This window comes from Maniola jurtina, chromosome 10 (assembly GCF_905333055.1).
Source record: "Maniola jurtina chromosome 10, ilManJurt1.1, whole genome shotgun sequence".
Taxonomy (NCBI): domain Eukaryota; kingdom Metazoa; phylum Arthropoda; class Insecta; order Lepidoptera; family Nymphalidae; genus Maniola; species Maniola jurtina.
Genome location: NC_060038.1, coordinates 7,716,138 through 7,730,838, shown reverse-complemented (window position 1 = coordinate 7,730,838; position 14,701 = coordinate 7,716,138). Strand labels below are relative to the sequence as shown.

General features: G+C 38.0%; 2 protein-coding genes across 5 annotated transcripts in view; one reads left to right on the top strand and one right to left on the bottom strand.

Moving 5' to 3' along the window:
* The window catches only part of LOC123868918 (microtubule-associated protein tau), a 31,815-nt gene that overhangs the window by 7,539 nt on the left and 9,575 nt on the right, over positions 1–14,701 (top strand). For all 4 annotated transcript variants that reach the window (XM_045911600.1, XM_045911599.1, XM_045911597.1 and 1 more), the window contains exon 2: positions 6,648–6,774. In XM_045911600.1, the coding sequence (XP_045767556.1) occupies positions 6,742–6,774 (33 nt within the window). In that variant the 5' untranslated portion in view covers positions 6,648–6,741. The remainder of the gene's footprint in view (positions 1–6,647; positions 6,775–14,701) is intronic.
* Positions 1,335–3,022, bottom strand: LOC123868925. The gene is made up of 2 exons (XM_045911606.1): positions 2,763–3,022; positions 1,335–2,355 (listed from the first exon to the last, which is right to left on the bottom strand). Exons 1-2 carry the CDS (start codon positions 2,833–2,835, stop codon positions 2,132–2,134), a joined length of 297 nt encoding a protein of 98 aa, XP_045767562.1. The 5' UTR covers positions 2,836–3,022; the 3' UTR covers positions 1,335–2,131.

Genomic DNA, 14,701 nt, shown 5'->3' with positions numbered 1-14,701 from the left:
AGTACCATTTGAATAAGAGAAATGTGTGCGTAAGCCGGTACAGTTAAGTAGTCCTATACAGTTTTTCCCGAGGGGTTCTTTCGCAAGTTACAGACATTTCATGAGTCATATCCTAACTCATAAGCATTATAACGTGAATCACTCGAATAAGTACATTTATTTTTTGATACGTCATTTATTCTTTACACCGACATTATAATTTACCACATAAAAGGCACGTGAATGAACTCTACACAAAGATCAAATACTTACCTGTATTTTAAATTGTGGCGATTATGAATATTTAAAAATAGGTACCTAGTTCTTATTACACAAAATATGTAATTACAAATTTCGAGTAGGTATTTTAATTGATATGACTTTGATATTATACCAACGTCAACAAGCGGATATTTCATTAAAACGTGATTGATAATTACTGTCGTCTTTCGTTACTACTTACTACTAATAAAGTGCTCTTGTTCATGATATATCAATTAAACACTGTTTTTAATTTTACGTTATCGAACAACGTGAACTATCAGCTTTGCTTTTGTTTTTGCTTGGCTTATAATAATCAAGAAATTAAATTAAAGTCTGTAATTATTATCATGTATTTTAATATACTTACCTACTTAAATGTTTGACAGGACTGTTATTCTAATTAGGATGAGGATAGGAATTCTTATGTCGTGCAGATTTACTTTATCATGCACATAAATAAATAAATCAGCATTAGATAGGAAATGGCAACTGAAATAAAATGCTATTTATGGAAGAAAGAAAAAATGTAGATGGACAATTTCGGCTGTACTTACTCACCTCAACCTCAAACCTCACTTAAAATATATTAATTCGGAAAACTTGCAAAGTATTTACTACCACAAAAGAATGATCCATAATGTATGAAATATTACAATGAGTATTTTTACCAGAATAATGTCAGCCAAAGAATACGAACGTAGGTATTGTTTCAGAGAAGACTCTGATTTGGCAGAGTTCCCGCTTATTAGCTACATCAAAACATTAGCACCAGATATTATCATCTTGTAATTTACGAGTAGTTGGTGATACGTAAAATAAATCTTCTAGTAAGATTTATATATATATATATATTTAGATAGGTATATTCTCTAGTTGTTTAATAATAAAAGTCCTTTTGAATTTTTTATTACTTATTTTGAATGTAATTGTATTTTTTAATTTATAATTACTTAATATAAAATTTTAACATTAATATGTAAATATTTTTATTATTTTCAAGTTAAGAAATAAATCTTAAAGCAACTTGGCAGGAATACGAATCATTAAATTCATTTAATATTTTCTTGAGAGTTTGATAACGTAATCCAAACTTCAATAACAATCTCTTAAATTTTTATTCAGTTTCAAATAAATATAACTGTATATTTTCGTATCTTATCTACCTATTCTCATAATCAATTATTGCTTTAGTATGCTATAATTATTATTTATCTAAATTATTGAACATTACTTTATCAACAATAAATTAACTTTCTCCGACTAGCATTTGCAAAGAACTATAAGTAATCAATACCTATTCATTAAATAACTTAAAATTACTATTATTGACATAATCATTTATTACTTTAGTATGCTGTAATTTATCTAAACTATTGAACATTAATTTATTTTATCATAAAATAACTTTCTTCAACTAAAATTCGCAAAGAACATTCCCTGTCAATTAAGTAAATTCAATAACTTTAAATTAATACTGTGAAATACATTAGTATTTTTCTACTTTCTACACATTTTTATATCAACCATGAAACTCCTCATCAAAATCCCTTATAACTAAAAGCGTAAACAAATGCTCAATAATTATTATATAAAATTATATAATTGCACCTAGTATGTTAGGTACCATCTTCTTCAACTCATCACCAAATGCGTTATTTGTTGTTGTTAAATAAATAGACAAGAGGATAATATCCCAGAATTGTTCATCGAATAGATTATTTTAAGATATTCTAGCAAAAAGCTTCTTCGCAATTACATGATTTTGATGTGTTTACTTTGTATTAACGCAATGGAGTATTTTTATACGACTTCATTCGAAAGTCCGTATTTTGACGGGATGGCAACTTGCCATTTCAAAATTGTTTCGATTTCTACTGGTCTGGTACATTTAACCGATTCTTTGTGGGAAGAAATTGACCGGTTTTTGGTCAGTTTTCGGCGGCGGCGTAGGTGGTATTTCGTGCTGTGGTTTCAGTAGCCAAGGATTATCAGTTCCTTGCTGTGGAGTACCATCGCTCTTTCTATGACTTGCATTTGTTGGTGTGAGATGTAGAAGAGGCAGTGGGTTCTTCTCGCATGTTGGCGCTTTCTCTGCCTTTGGATGCATGTTGGCTGTAACAAGAAGAACAATAAAATTATTTTAGTTCTTATACAAGTTTAAAATAATGAAGAACGAATGAGTAACTACCAAAACACCAAAATATTTCGTATCTATTAAAAGTCATTAATTGTACAATGTAAATTGTTACATATAATAATATAAGTTTCAATTTTCAGCTCTACGAAAGGACCGACTAGTCTGGTTGATAATAATTTTAAATAAAATAAAAAAACTCTATTTTTTAACACAACATCACTACTTTTATCAGTACTTTTCAAGTTTAAGTTATAGGTAAATATTTCACGTATAAACAAAAAAAAAAAATAGATTTACCAATCCTAATACAAGATAATTTAAATTAGTTGAATAAAAGTTCAAGCTGATACAAAAATTACAGTTTTATTTTTAAAAAACTCACTTTGAATATTCAAGGAATCCAATGCGATATTGTTCAAACGCGAGCTGATAACATCAACACCGTTTACAAACATTTGACACTGATAATGATATCACTAACACCCGAGTGGACGGCAGTTTGATCTGAAATGCGCAGTGTTTGCCCAGCATCGTCGTTTTATATCGGATCTGAGTCACATTTGGCAGAGAAACTGAAGACTACGTCACCGCCGGCCCCTGACGCCAGCTTGTATGACGCTAACGCATTTTCCGCGCTCGAGCCTCTCACTGGTACACGTATCTAAGCCGTCTTTCAACTTAAAGCCGCTGAGATAAGGCTAAGACTGATAGACATACACTTGAAATGGCTCACGTGTGCTCACGTCATTAGGCAGTACATAGAGGCAGGACAGAGCGGTGATAGCCTAGTGGTTAAGATTTGGGCCTCTTTTCGAGAGGTCGGAGGTTCGAACTCGGGCACTCATCTCTTTGTTTTCAGAGTTATATGTGCATTTTAAGCAATCAAATAGGTAGATATCACTTGCTTTACCGGTGAAGGAAAACATTGTGAGGAAACCTGCATGCCTGAGAATTTTCCATAATTTTCTCAAAGGGTGCGAAGTCTGCCCATCCGGACTTGCGGAGCGTGGTGGAGAGAAAACCCGTGCTCAGTAGTGAGCATGCGATAGGTTGATGATGATGATGAACCTATTATAAGAATTCAAATAGGTCTTTGTCATCTCACTACGTCTGACTGTATTATTGGTTCAATTTATTCAATGTTTTATTTTAAACTAGAGGATGCCCGCGACTTAGGTTTTTAAAGATCCCCTGGGAACTGTTTGATTTTCCGGTATAAAATGCCTATGTCAACTACAGGGACGCAAGCTACCTCGGTACCAAATTTCAAACAAATCGGTTAAACGGATGGGTTTTTAGGAATTCCATGGGAACTCTTTGATTTTCCGGGATAAAAAGTAGGTTATGTCCGTCCCCGGGATATAAGCTAACCCTGTACCATATTTCGTCTGATTCGGTTAAACTGTTGGGCTGTGAAAAGGTAGCAGATAGACAGACAGACAGACACACTTTCGCTATTATAATATTCAGTATGGATTAGTATAGATAGATTTGGTTCAGCTACGTCTTATAGTATAACATTACTTATTTCATCACTGCAGTTCCTGGTTTTTGACGTAGGTACATCTTGTAAGTTGCACTATTCAAACGGAATAAATAATGAGAAGAACTTGAAACGTAGTAGGTACTTGGGGGGAGGGTTTTGTTAAACCACAATAATTATTAATGGAGTCGTATTTAATTGACACATTAAGTTATAAATATAATATTTATGGAATCTTTTGAACTACTGCCCGAAAAATGGACAGAACATTACCCAGATAATATTGAGCCGGTTTCCATTTGTCGTCTGTCAGGCTCGGATTTTAATCGGATGTTTCAGTGGCAGAACATTTTATAGTTTTATATGAAGCTATTCACACTCGCCTAGAACGGACTGTAACTCCTACTTTTCAGCCCGGGAAAAAACTTCCTGTGGGAGTTTTTAAACATAAGTAAGTCAACGAAGATGAAGTCAAAGGCAAAGCAGGAAACAATAATTTTTTTAAGTGTAAGAAATACAATTATTCGTTAGTTGCCTGCCGATATACTGATATGAGCACAGCGTAAAATTGTGGTATAAGTATAATTAACCACACATAGAAATCATCAGTTACTTAGTAGGTTTACTGAAACACAACCACGCGGCGCGCAGGAGGTAATTAGCACAATAGGTATGTCCAATCATTAGGTAATACCTGTGCCATACCACCTATACCTACCCACAAGAAAACTGTACATATTTACGTAGGTATAACAACAAACTTACGAGTATTAGGTACACAATATAGGTAAAATGACGACTCACAAACAGGTGTTGGAAATTTTTAAGGATTAGGTATGTGCTTAAGTGGATATCTAATGTTATCATTTATCAATGAATTTATCCTTAACTACTAAAGATTGAAGAGCCCCAAGTACGTCATTAAATAATTTAAAGATAAACAGATAATAAATAGGGTTTACATAATAACAGTACCTATGAATAAGAACAACAAAAAACGTTCAAATTAATATATAACTATAATAATATGTACCTCCTACATTAATTGATATACCTACCTAGCATTACTTTAATGGATCTCTAGATCTTACTCAGCATTTTATTTATAAGAATTTTGCTTATGTTATGAAATTACTTTAGAAAACTATACTTAAGATTTCTAATAAATCCATATTAATACCTATAAATGAGAAAATGTCTGCCTGTTAAGGTCGCTGCATACGTAACGTGTTTTTTCCCTTTTGTTCCCTTTTTCCTTTTGAGGTATGGGACCCTAAAAATCAAAGAGTTTCTGCGGGATTTTTAAAAACCGTAGATAAACCCATGCGGAAGATGAAGCGGACGTGTCATCTAGTAAATTAAATGGAAGTTACCGCTGTTGCTAACTTCCTTCTACCCAGGAAAATCAGCCTTAGAAACTGGGTGGTATGAGGTATCAACAGTAATTACAAATTCTTGAGAAATATGACAATGAGCTAGATTGTGAAAGATCCATCAGTGCCGCGAAGGTTAAAGTGACGCTCCCATGGGAGTGCCTGTGTCATCATAATTTAGGGTTTGCTTACACGTGCCGCATAAGCATTGTCTGAAAACTGACTATTAGAAAGGGAAAATCTTCTTAAAATGACTTTGTAAATATCTCAAGTTCTCTACCTTCTTGACTTTTCTTGAAAATATTTTTTATTTTGCTTTGTCAAATTTGAGAAATATGTACTTTGTAACCAGGTTTTTTAAATGAAACATAAAGAGGCTGGTTACACTGGCGCCCCACGTTGGGCGCAGTGTAACTCGTGTTAATTAGGGCTTAGTCCTTCTTTTAAAAGTGAACCGTATTTTTGACATGACAGTTGATCTATAGAGTTAAAACGGCGCGTGAGAAGTCATTTTGTACGGACTATACTTGTATTTGAGTGTCCTCGAACATGATAATGAATAAAATTTGGCGATTATGAAAAACGACACAAATACAAGTAACACAAAGAGAATTCATTACGTATCTACTGATGAGTCATTTCTGACATGAAAAGTTGAATGTAAAATATTTAAAACTCATTATTTTAGTCACATCGTAGCTTCCTACGTAATTGAGAGAATAGAACCTATTATTACAGATAACTATATAAACCAAGCTGACTCCTAGTTCCATGTTGATAACACAAAGTTTAAGACGTCATAAAAGAGGACGATTGTTAATTTAAGTACTAAAAATATCTAGGTACCTAACATGAGCTTCCGCGTCCAATTTGAGTTGAATCATCTCACTACGTCACGTCAACGACTTCACATGTTGATTAGTTTCATCATTCATTATCATGACTAACCCAACCACGTAGACGAAATTATTGTCCAGTGCACTAAATGTTTCACAGATTCATGGTGTTTGACGTTGAATATGCACATCATTTCAAGTTATGTTTTGAGAGCGCACTGCTAAAAACGTTAGAAACGAACTGGGTTAGTAATTATAACTATTGAGTGGGCTGGTAATCGAGTAAGACAAGCTCTAGAGTAGGTACATTTTGTGTACTTCTAGTTTAACCTTACTCGGGCTCAGATAATCACGCTGGATGCCCGATATGCCCTGTTCTTTCTGATAGCGCAAAGCCAAAATGTACCTCCAAAATACTTAGGTACAGCTTTCGTTACACTGCAGCAGCCTTTAGAAGTAACAACGTAGTTTGGGAGTATGTCGGTACGTCGTCTGCGGCAGCCGCGCACAGGTTTCACGTTTTATGATGCAAAGTTTACCTGAAATCATCGTAATAAACGTTTATTGTTTTATAGTTTCGAGGAGATATCGCAAATAGGCATCCCTTACGTCGTGTGAAGATTATGACTTAAAGGCTTAATTACTCCAGAGTTTGCAATCGTAAATATTATGGAGCAAGTACCGAATAACCTCGTCAATCGGGTAAGCCTCTCGGCAGACAACAATGCACAGGGACGATGTAACAAAATGTAGTGTTAGCACGGCGATGCCTTGTAGTGAAACTAACAAAAGTCTTAGTAGATAAATTCGATAACGGCACAACGGTATTCATTAAGAATTAAACAGCTCCCACAACATGATACTCTCTCTATATGTATGGTTTAGTCCGATTTTCTGTGTCGTCTCTTCTGTGTTTTAACTTCCCTTTTTCGATGAAGTAGGTAAGCCTTAAATTTCATATCAGTAAGTAGTTTATGATATTATTGTCTGTAGCTGTAATGATCCTCAGATGACTAGTCTATTTGATCGTTTTCTAGAACTGCTAAGTGTCAACCGTTGTACCTAGGTATATTATCCAATGAAATGTGCAGTGAAATTAATTTAGGTGCTTAGGTAATGATTGTGTCACTATATAGGTAGTAGGTGTATTAGTTAAAAATAGATATTTGTTTACTCACGTGTACCAATTAAAATTAGCTGCGATCGTTCGCATGCATGTAAAAATATGTGGGTGAAACGGACATCCGCACTAACTAGTGTGTCTGTCTGTCTATCTACTAATTTTTCGTAATCGATTTTAACGTAATTTGGTAGAGAGATAGGTTGCATCCCGTATACGGATATAGGCTATCTTTTGTCCCGGAAAATCAAAGCCTTCGAATTGAAAAAATCTAAATCCGTGCAAACTAAGTCGCGGGCATCATCTATTTGGTATAGAAATAGTCTGTATCTCGTATACGGATATAGGCTTCCCTTTTGTCCCGCAAAATCGACGAGTTCCTTTGGGATTTATGAAACATATAATCCAGCGAATGAAATCGCGGGCAACTTCTAGTATAAAATTGTAGACAGTTAGTTTTTTGGACTTACTCATTAATGTCAATAATAAAATAACCATGCAAAAAGTTGGGCACTTACGTGTTTTGTTTTAATTAACCGTAAAATGAACTTACGTAGGTTATTTTTTTACGCGAGTAAGTAGCTAGGTTTACGTAGGTACTCGCAGGCAGCTTCGCAAGAGAAGATTGTATACTTGTTGAAGTAGGTTGCTAATATTGAGTATCCTGCCTGTGTAGTTAAGGACGTCTTTGCAAAATGAATAGGTATCAAAATTGCACTACTACATAAGTACACTGCCCACACGCACACAGCTGCGTCAAAATGAGTGAATCGACTTGATTTTGATACTTTTATATTTTTATTTTATTTTATATTTGGTCATCTATTTTTTTTTAACAGTTTTTTTTTTTAAATATGTATCTTGACAATAATACAGTAAGTAGAACAGTGCCTACAGACTAAGGGTCTGATGATGAAATATTTCACCATGACTTCTTGGCAATGAACAACATTTCCATGCTTATGAAATTATGAGCTCCTACTATGACTAAAATAATCTGAGAAGGATAGCATTACATTACCTCCCGACTTGATGAAATTGCATACTTTGGAACCTACTACTGGAACTCAGAGACGAATAGAGCTAGGTGTTTCGAGTTTGGGCTCATTTTCTTAGTCATGATGAGATCTTACCTCCGGATTTGTGGAGTGACCTGATGGTATACCTCGGAAGTCACTATTGGAACTCAGAGACGAATAGAGCTAGGTGTTTCGAGTTTGGGCTCATTTTCTTAGTCATGATGAGATCTTACCTCCGGATTTGTGGAGTGACCTGATGGTATACCTCGGAAGTCACTATTGGAACTCGGAGACGAATAGAGCTAGGTGTTTCGAGTTTGGGCTCATTTTCTTAGTAATGATGAGATCTTACCTCCGGATTTGTGGAGTGACCTGATGGTATACCTCAGAAGTCACTATTGGAACTCGGAGACAAATAGAGCTAGGTGTTTCGAGTTTGGGCTCATTTTCTTAGTAATGATGAGATCTTACCTCCGGATTTGTGGAGTGACCTGATGGTATACCTCGAAAGTCACTATTGGAACTCGGAGACGAATAGAGCTAGGTGTTTCGAGTTTGGGCTCATTTTCTTAGTCATGATGAGATCTTACCTCCGGATTTGTGGAGTGACCTGATGGTATACCTCGGAAGTCACTATTGGAACTCGGAGACGAATAGAGCTAGGTGTTTCGAGTTTGGGCTCATTTTCTTAGTAATGATGAGATCTTACCTCCGGATTTGTGGAGTGACCTGATGGTATACCTCGGAAGTCACTATTGGAACTCGGAGACGAATAGAGCTAGGTGTTTCGAGTTTGGACTCATTTTCTTAGTCATGATGAGATCTTACCTCCGGATTTGTGGAGTGACCTGATGGTATCCTCGGAAGTCACTATTGGAACTCGGAGACGAATAGAGCTAGGTGTTTCGAGTTTGGGCTCATTTTCTTAGTCATGAAGAGATCTTACCTCCGGATTTGTGGAGTGACCTGATGGTACACCTCGGAAGTCACTATTGGAACTCGGAGACGAATAGAGCTAGGTGTTTCGAGTTTGGGCTCATTTTCTTAGTCATGATGAGATCTTACCTCCGGATTTGTGGAGTGACCTGATGGTATACCTCGGAAGTCACTATTGGAACTCGGAGACGAATAGAGCTAGGTGTTTCGAGTTTGGGCTCATTTTCTTAGTCATGATGAGATCTTACCTCCGGATTTGTGGAGTGACCTGATGGTATACCTCGAAAGTCACTATTGGAACTCGGAGACGAATAGAGCTAGGTGTTTCGAGTTTGGGCTCATTTTCTTAGTCATGATGAGATCTTACCTCCGGATTTGTGGAGTGACCTGATGGTATACCTCGGAAGTCACTATTGGAACTCGGAGACGAATAGAGCTAGGTGTTTCGAGTTTGGGCTCATTTTCTTAGTCATGATGAGATCTTACCTCCGGATTTGTGGAGTGACCTGATGGTATACCTCGGAAGTCACTATTGGAACTCGGAGACGAATAGAGCTAGGTGTTTCGAGTTTGGGCTCATTTTCTTAGTCATGATGAGATCTTACCTCCGGATTTGTGGAGTGACCTGATGGTATACTTTGGAAGTCACTATTGGAACTCGAAGACGAATAGAGCTAGGTGTTTCGAGTTTGGACTCATTTTCTTAGTCATGATGAGATCTTACCTCCGGATTTGTGGAGTGACCTGATGGTATCATCGAAAGTCACTATTGGAACTCGGAGACGAATAGAGCTAGGTGTTTCGAGTTTGGGCTCATTTTCTTAGTCATGACGAGATCTTACCTCCGGATTTGTGGAGTGACCTGATGGTATACCTCGGAAGTCACTATTGGAACCCGGAGACGAATAGAGCTAGGTGTTTCGAGTTTGGGCTCATTTTCTTAGTCATGATGAGATCTTACCTCCGGATTTGTGGAGTGACCTGATGGTATACTTTGGAAGTCACTATTGGAACTCGGAGACGAATAGAGCTAGGTGTTTCGAGTTTGGACTCATTTTCTTAGTCATGATGAGATCTTACCTCCGGATTTGTGGAGTGACCTGATGGTATACCTCGGAAGTCACTATTGGAACTCGGAGACGAATAGAGCTAGGTGTTTCGAGTTTGGGCTCATTTTCTTAGTCATGATGAGATCTTACCTCCGGATTTGTGGAGTGATCTGATGGTATACCTCGAAAGTCACTATTGGAACTCGGAGACGAATAGAGCTAGGTGTTTCGAGTTTGGGCTCATTTTCTTAGTCATGATGAGATCTTACCTCCGGATTTGTGGAGTGACCTGATGGTATACCTCGGAAGTCACTATTGGAACTCGGAGACGAATAGAGCTAGGTGTTTCGAGTTTGGGCTCATTTTCTTAGTCATGATGAGATCTTACCTCCGGATTTGTGGAGTGACCTGATGGTATACCTCGGAAGTCACTATTGGAACTCGGAGACGAATAGAGCTAGGTGTTTCGAGTTTGGGCTCATTTTCTTAGTCATGATGAGATCTTACCTCCGGATTTGTGGAGTGACCTGATGGTATACTTTGGAACTCGAAGACGAATAGAGCTAGGTGTTTCGAGTTTGGACTCATTTTCTTAGTCATGATGAGATCTTACCTCCGGATTTGTGGAGTGACCTGATGGTATCATCGAAAGTCACTATTGGAACTCGGAGACGAATAGAGCTAGGTGTTTCGAGTTTGGGCTCATTTTCTTAGTCATGACGAGATCTTACCTCCGGATTTGTGGAGTGACCTGATGGTATACCTCGGAAGTCACTATTGGAACTCGGAGACGAATAGAGCTAGGTGTTTCGAGTTTGGGCTCATTTTCTTAGTCATGATGAGATCTTACCTCCGGATTTGTGGAGTGACCTGATGGTATACCTCGGAAGTCACTATTGGAACTCGGAGACGAATAGAGCTAGGTGTTTCGAGTTTGGGCTCATTTTCTTAGTCATGATGAGATCTTACCTCCGGATTTGTGGAGTGACCTGATGGTATACCTCGAAAGTCACTATTGGAACTCGGAGACGAATAGAGCTAGGTGTTTCGAGTTTGGGCTCGTTTTGTTAGTTATGACGAGATTATACCTTGAAACTTGTTGGAGTGCTCTGAAGGTATACTTCAAAAGCCACTATTGGACTTTCGAGTCGAGTAGAGTTAGATGTTATGAGTTTGAGCTCGTTTTGTAAGTTCCAATAGTGACTTCCGAGGTATACCATCAGGTCACTCCACAAATCCGGAGGTAAGATCTCATCATGACTAAGAAAATGAGCCCGAACTCGAAACAGCTAGCTCTATTCGTCTCCGAGTTCCAATAGTGACATCCGAGGTATACCATCAGGTCACTTCACGAATCCGGAGGTAACATCTCATCATGACTAAGAAAATGAGCCCAAACTCGAAACACCTAGCTCTATTCGTCTCCGAGTTCCAATAGTGACTTCCGAGGTATACCATCAGGTCACTCCACAAATCCGGAGGTAAGATCTCATCATTACTAAGAAAATGAGCCCAAACTCGAAACACCTAGCTCTATTCGTCTCCGAGTTCCAATAGTGACTTCCGAGGTATACCATCAGGTCACTCCACAAATCCGGAGGTAAGATCTCATCATGACTAAGAAAATGAGCCCAAACTCGAAACACCTAGCTCTATTCGTCTCCGAGTTCCAATAGTGACTTCCGAGGTATACCATCAGGTCACTCCACAAATCCGGAGGTAAGATCTCATCATGACTAAGAAAATGAGCCCAAACTCGAAACACCTAGCTCTATTCGTCTCCGAGTTCCAATAGTGACTTCCGAGGTATACCATCAGGTCACTCCACAAATCCGGAGGTAAGATCTCATCATGACTAAGAAAATGAGCCCAAACTCGAAACACCTAGCTCTATTCGTCTCCGAGTTCCAATAGTGACTTCCGAGGTATACCATCAGGTCACTCCACAAATCCGGAGGTAAGATCTCATCATTACTAAGAAAATGAGCCCAAACTCGAAACACCTAGCTCTATTCGTCTCCGAGTTCCAATAGTGACTTCCGAGGTATACCATCAGGTCACTCCACAAATCCGGAGGTAAGATCTCATCATGACTAAGAAAATGAGCCCAAACTCGAAACACCTAGCTCTATTCGTCTCCGAGTTCCAATAGTGACTTCCGAGGTATACCATCAGGTCACTCCACAAATCCGGAGGTAAGATCTCATCATGACTAAGAAAATGAGCCCAAACTCGAAACACCTAGCTCTATTCGTCTCCGAGTTCCAATAGTGACTTCCGAGGTATACCATCAGGTCACTCCACAAATCCGGAGGTAAGATCTCATCATTACTAAGAAAATGAGCCCAAACTCGAAACACCTAGCTCTATTCGTCTCCGAGTTCCAATAGTGACTTCCGAGGTATACCATCAGGTCACTCCACAAATCCGGAGGTAAGATCTCATCATGACTAAGAAAATGAGCCCAAACTCGAAACACCTAGCTCTATTCGTCTCCGAGTTCCAATAGTGACTTCCGAGGTATACCATCAGGTCACTCCACAAATCCGGAGGTAAGATCTCATCATGTCTAAGAAAATGAGCCCAAACTCGAAACACCTAGCTCTATTCGTCTCCGAGTTCCAATAGTGACTTCCGAGGTATACCATCAGGTCACTCCACAAATCCGGAGGTAAGATCTCATCATGACTAAGAAAATGAGCCCAAACTCGAAACATCTAGCTCTATTCGTCTCCGAGTTCCAATAGTGACTTCCGAGGTATACCATCAGGTCACTCCACAAATCCGGAGGTAAGATCTCATCATTACTAAGAAAATGAGCCCAAACTCGAAACACCTAGCTCTATTCGTCTCCGAGTTCCAATAGTGACTTCCGAGGTATACCATCAGGTCACTCCACAAATCCGGAGGTAAGATCTCATCATTACTAAGAAAATGAGCCCAAACTCGAAACACCTAGCTCTATTTGTCTCCGAGTTCCAATAGTGACTTCCGAGGTATACCATCAGGTCACTCCACAAATCCGGAGGTAAGATCTCATCATTACTAAGAAAATGAGCCCAAACTCGAAACACCTAGCTCTATTCGTCTCCGAGTTCCAATAGTGACTTCCGAGGTATACCATCAGGTCACTCCACAAATCCGGAGGTAAGATCTCATCATGACTAAGAAAATGAGCCCAAACTCGAAACACCTAGCTCTATTCGTCTCCGAGTTCCAATAGTGACTTCCGAGGTATACCATCAGGTCACTCCACAAATCCGGAGGTAAGATCTCATCATGTCTAAGAAAATGAGCCCAAACTCGAAACACCTAGCTCTATTCGTCTCCGAGTTCCAATAGTGACTTCCGAGGTATACCATCAGGTCACTCCACAAATCCGGAGGTAAGATCTCATCATGACTAAGAAAATGAGCCCAAACTCGAAACACCTAGCTCTATTCGTCTCCGAGTTCCAATAGTGACTTTCGAGGTATACCATCAGGTCACTCCACAAATCCGGAGGTAAGATCTCGTCATGACTAAGAAAACGAGCCCAAACTGGACACATCTAGTTCTTCTAGTCTTCAAGTTCCTGTCGCAGCCTTCGAAGTTCACTATCAGATCACTATATCGCTCAAGAAAAAAATCCAGCTAACGATAAAATGTGATAATAGGTACATAATATTATCATTATTATCTTACCTTGCCAAAATATCAGCACAATCACGGAATAAGTACCTATAAATATCAGTTAGGGTTTTGTCGAACTATTTTGTGTTCGTACAGCGATCTTTTCCACATCAAAAAATTATAGCAACCGACGCAGAGACCACCCACGAAGGCGGCTGGCCGCTGACTGATATAATTTTGAAATCATACCATTGCCTGCCCAATATCAAAATAACCATTAGTGCACTGTATTAAGGTTTGCGGTTGAAGCAAAATACGTGAAAAATTTATACACGATGTTTTTATTTATTTTTATAATACTATTAATATAATAATCTCACATTTTGAGGTACACATTATGTGCTAACGGAAAATATTTATTAGAAGAATAAAATCCGTACGTAAACTGAGAAAAATGTACCTAAACTTGACCCTAAATCGTTAATTCTGCGTGGAAGAGGTGAAGGAAAATCGTTCTTATAGTATCAAAATTAATGATTTTATCAAAAAATTACTCGATCTCTGGAGATAAAGGACCAATCTATTTTTAGCAATCTGTAGTTCCAATTTACTTAGTATATTTTAGCCACAAAGCGTACCGAAAATCTATACAAGTGTGCAAATACGTCCTTAACTCAATACTAAAATTACTTGAGTCAGCTGCAGTACCTACCTACCTACCTATCTGAAGTTTTGTTGTAAACAGTAGAAGATATACAATTAAATCATAAGTTTTTATCATTTGAAGCTTTCCTTGATTGGTTTACAACGACGCGGTAAAGTAGGCAACCAGACTGTCGCGGTCGTGACAAAAAATTATTGGTTCATGAAAAGTTTTTTATTTATGATGGCAT

Coding starts and splice junctions, on each gene's coding strand:
- LOC123868925 (XM_045911606.1), bottom strand. CDS start 2,835: ATGTTTGTAAACGGTGTTGATGTTATCAGCTCGCGTTTGAACAATATC. Junction 2,356..2,762: donor GGATTCCTTGAATATTCAAA/GTGAGTTTTTTA, acceptor TTCTTGTTACAG/CCAACATGCATCCAAAGGCA.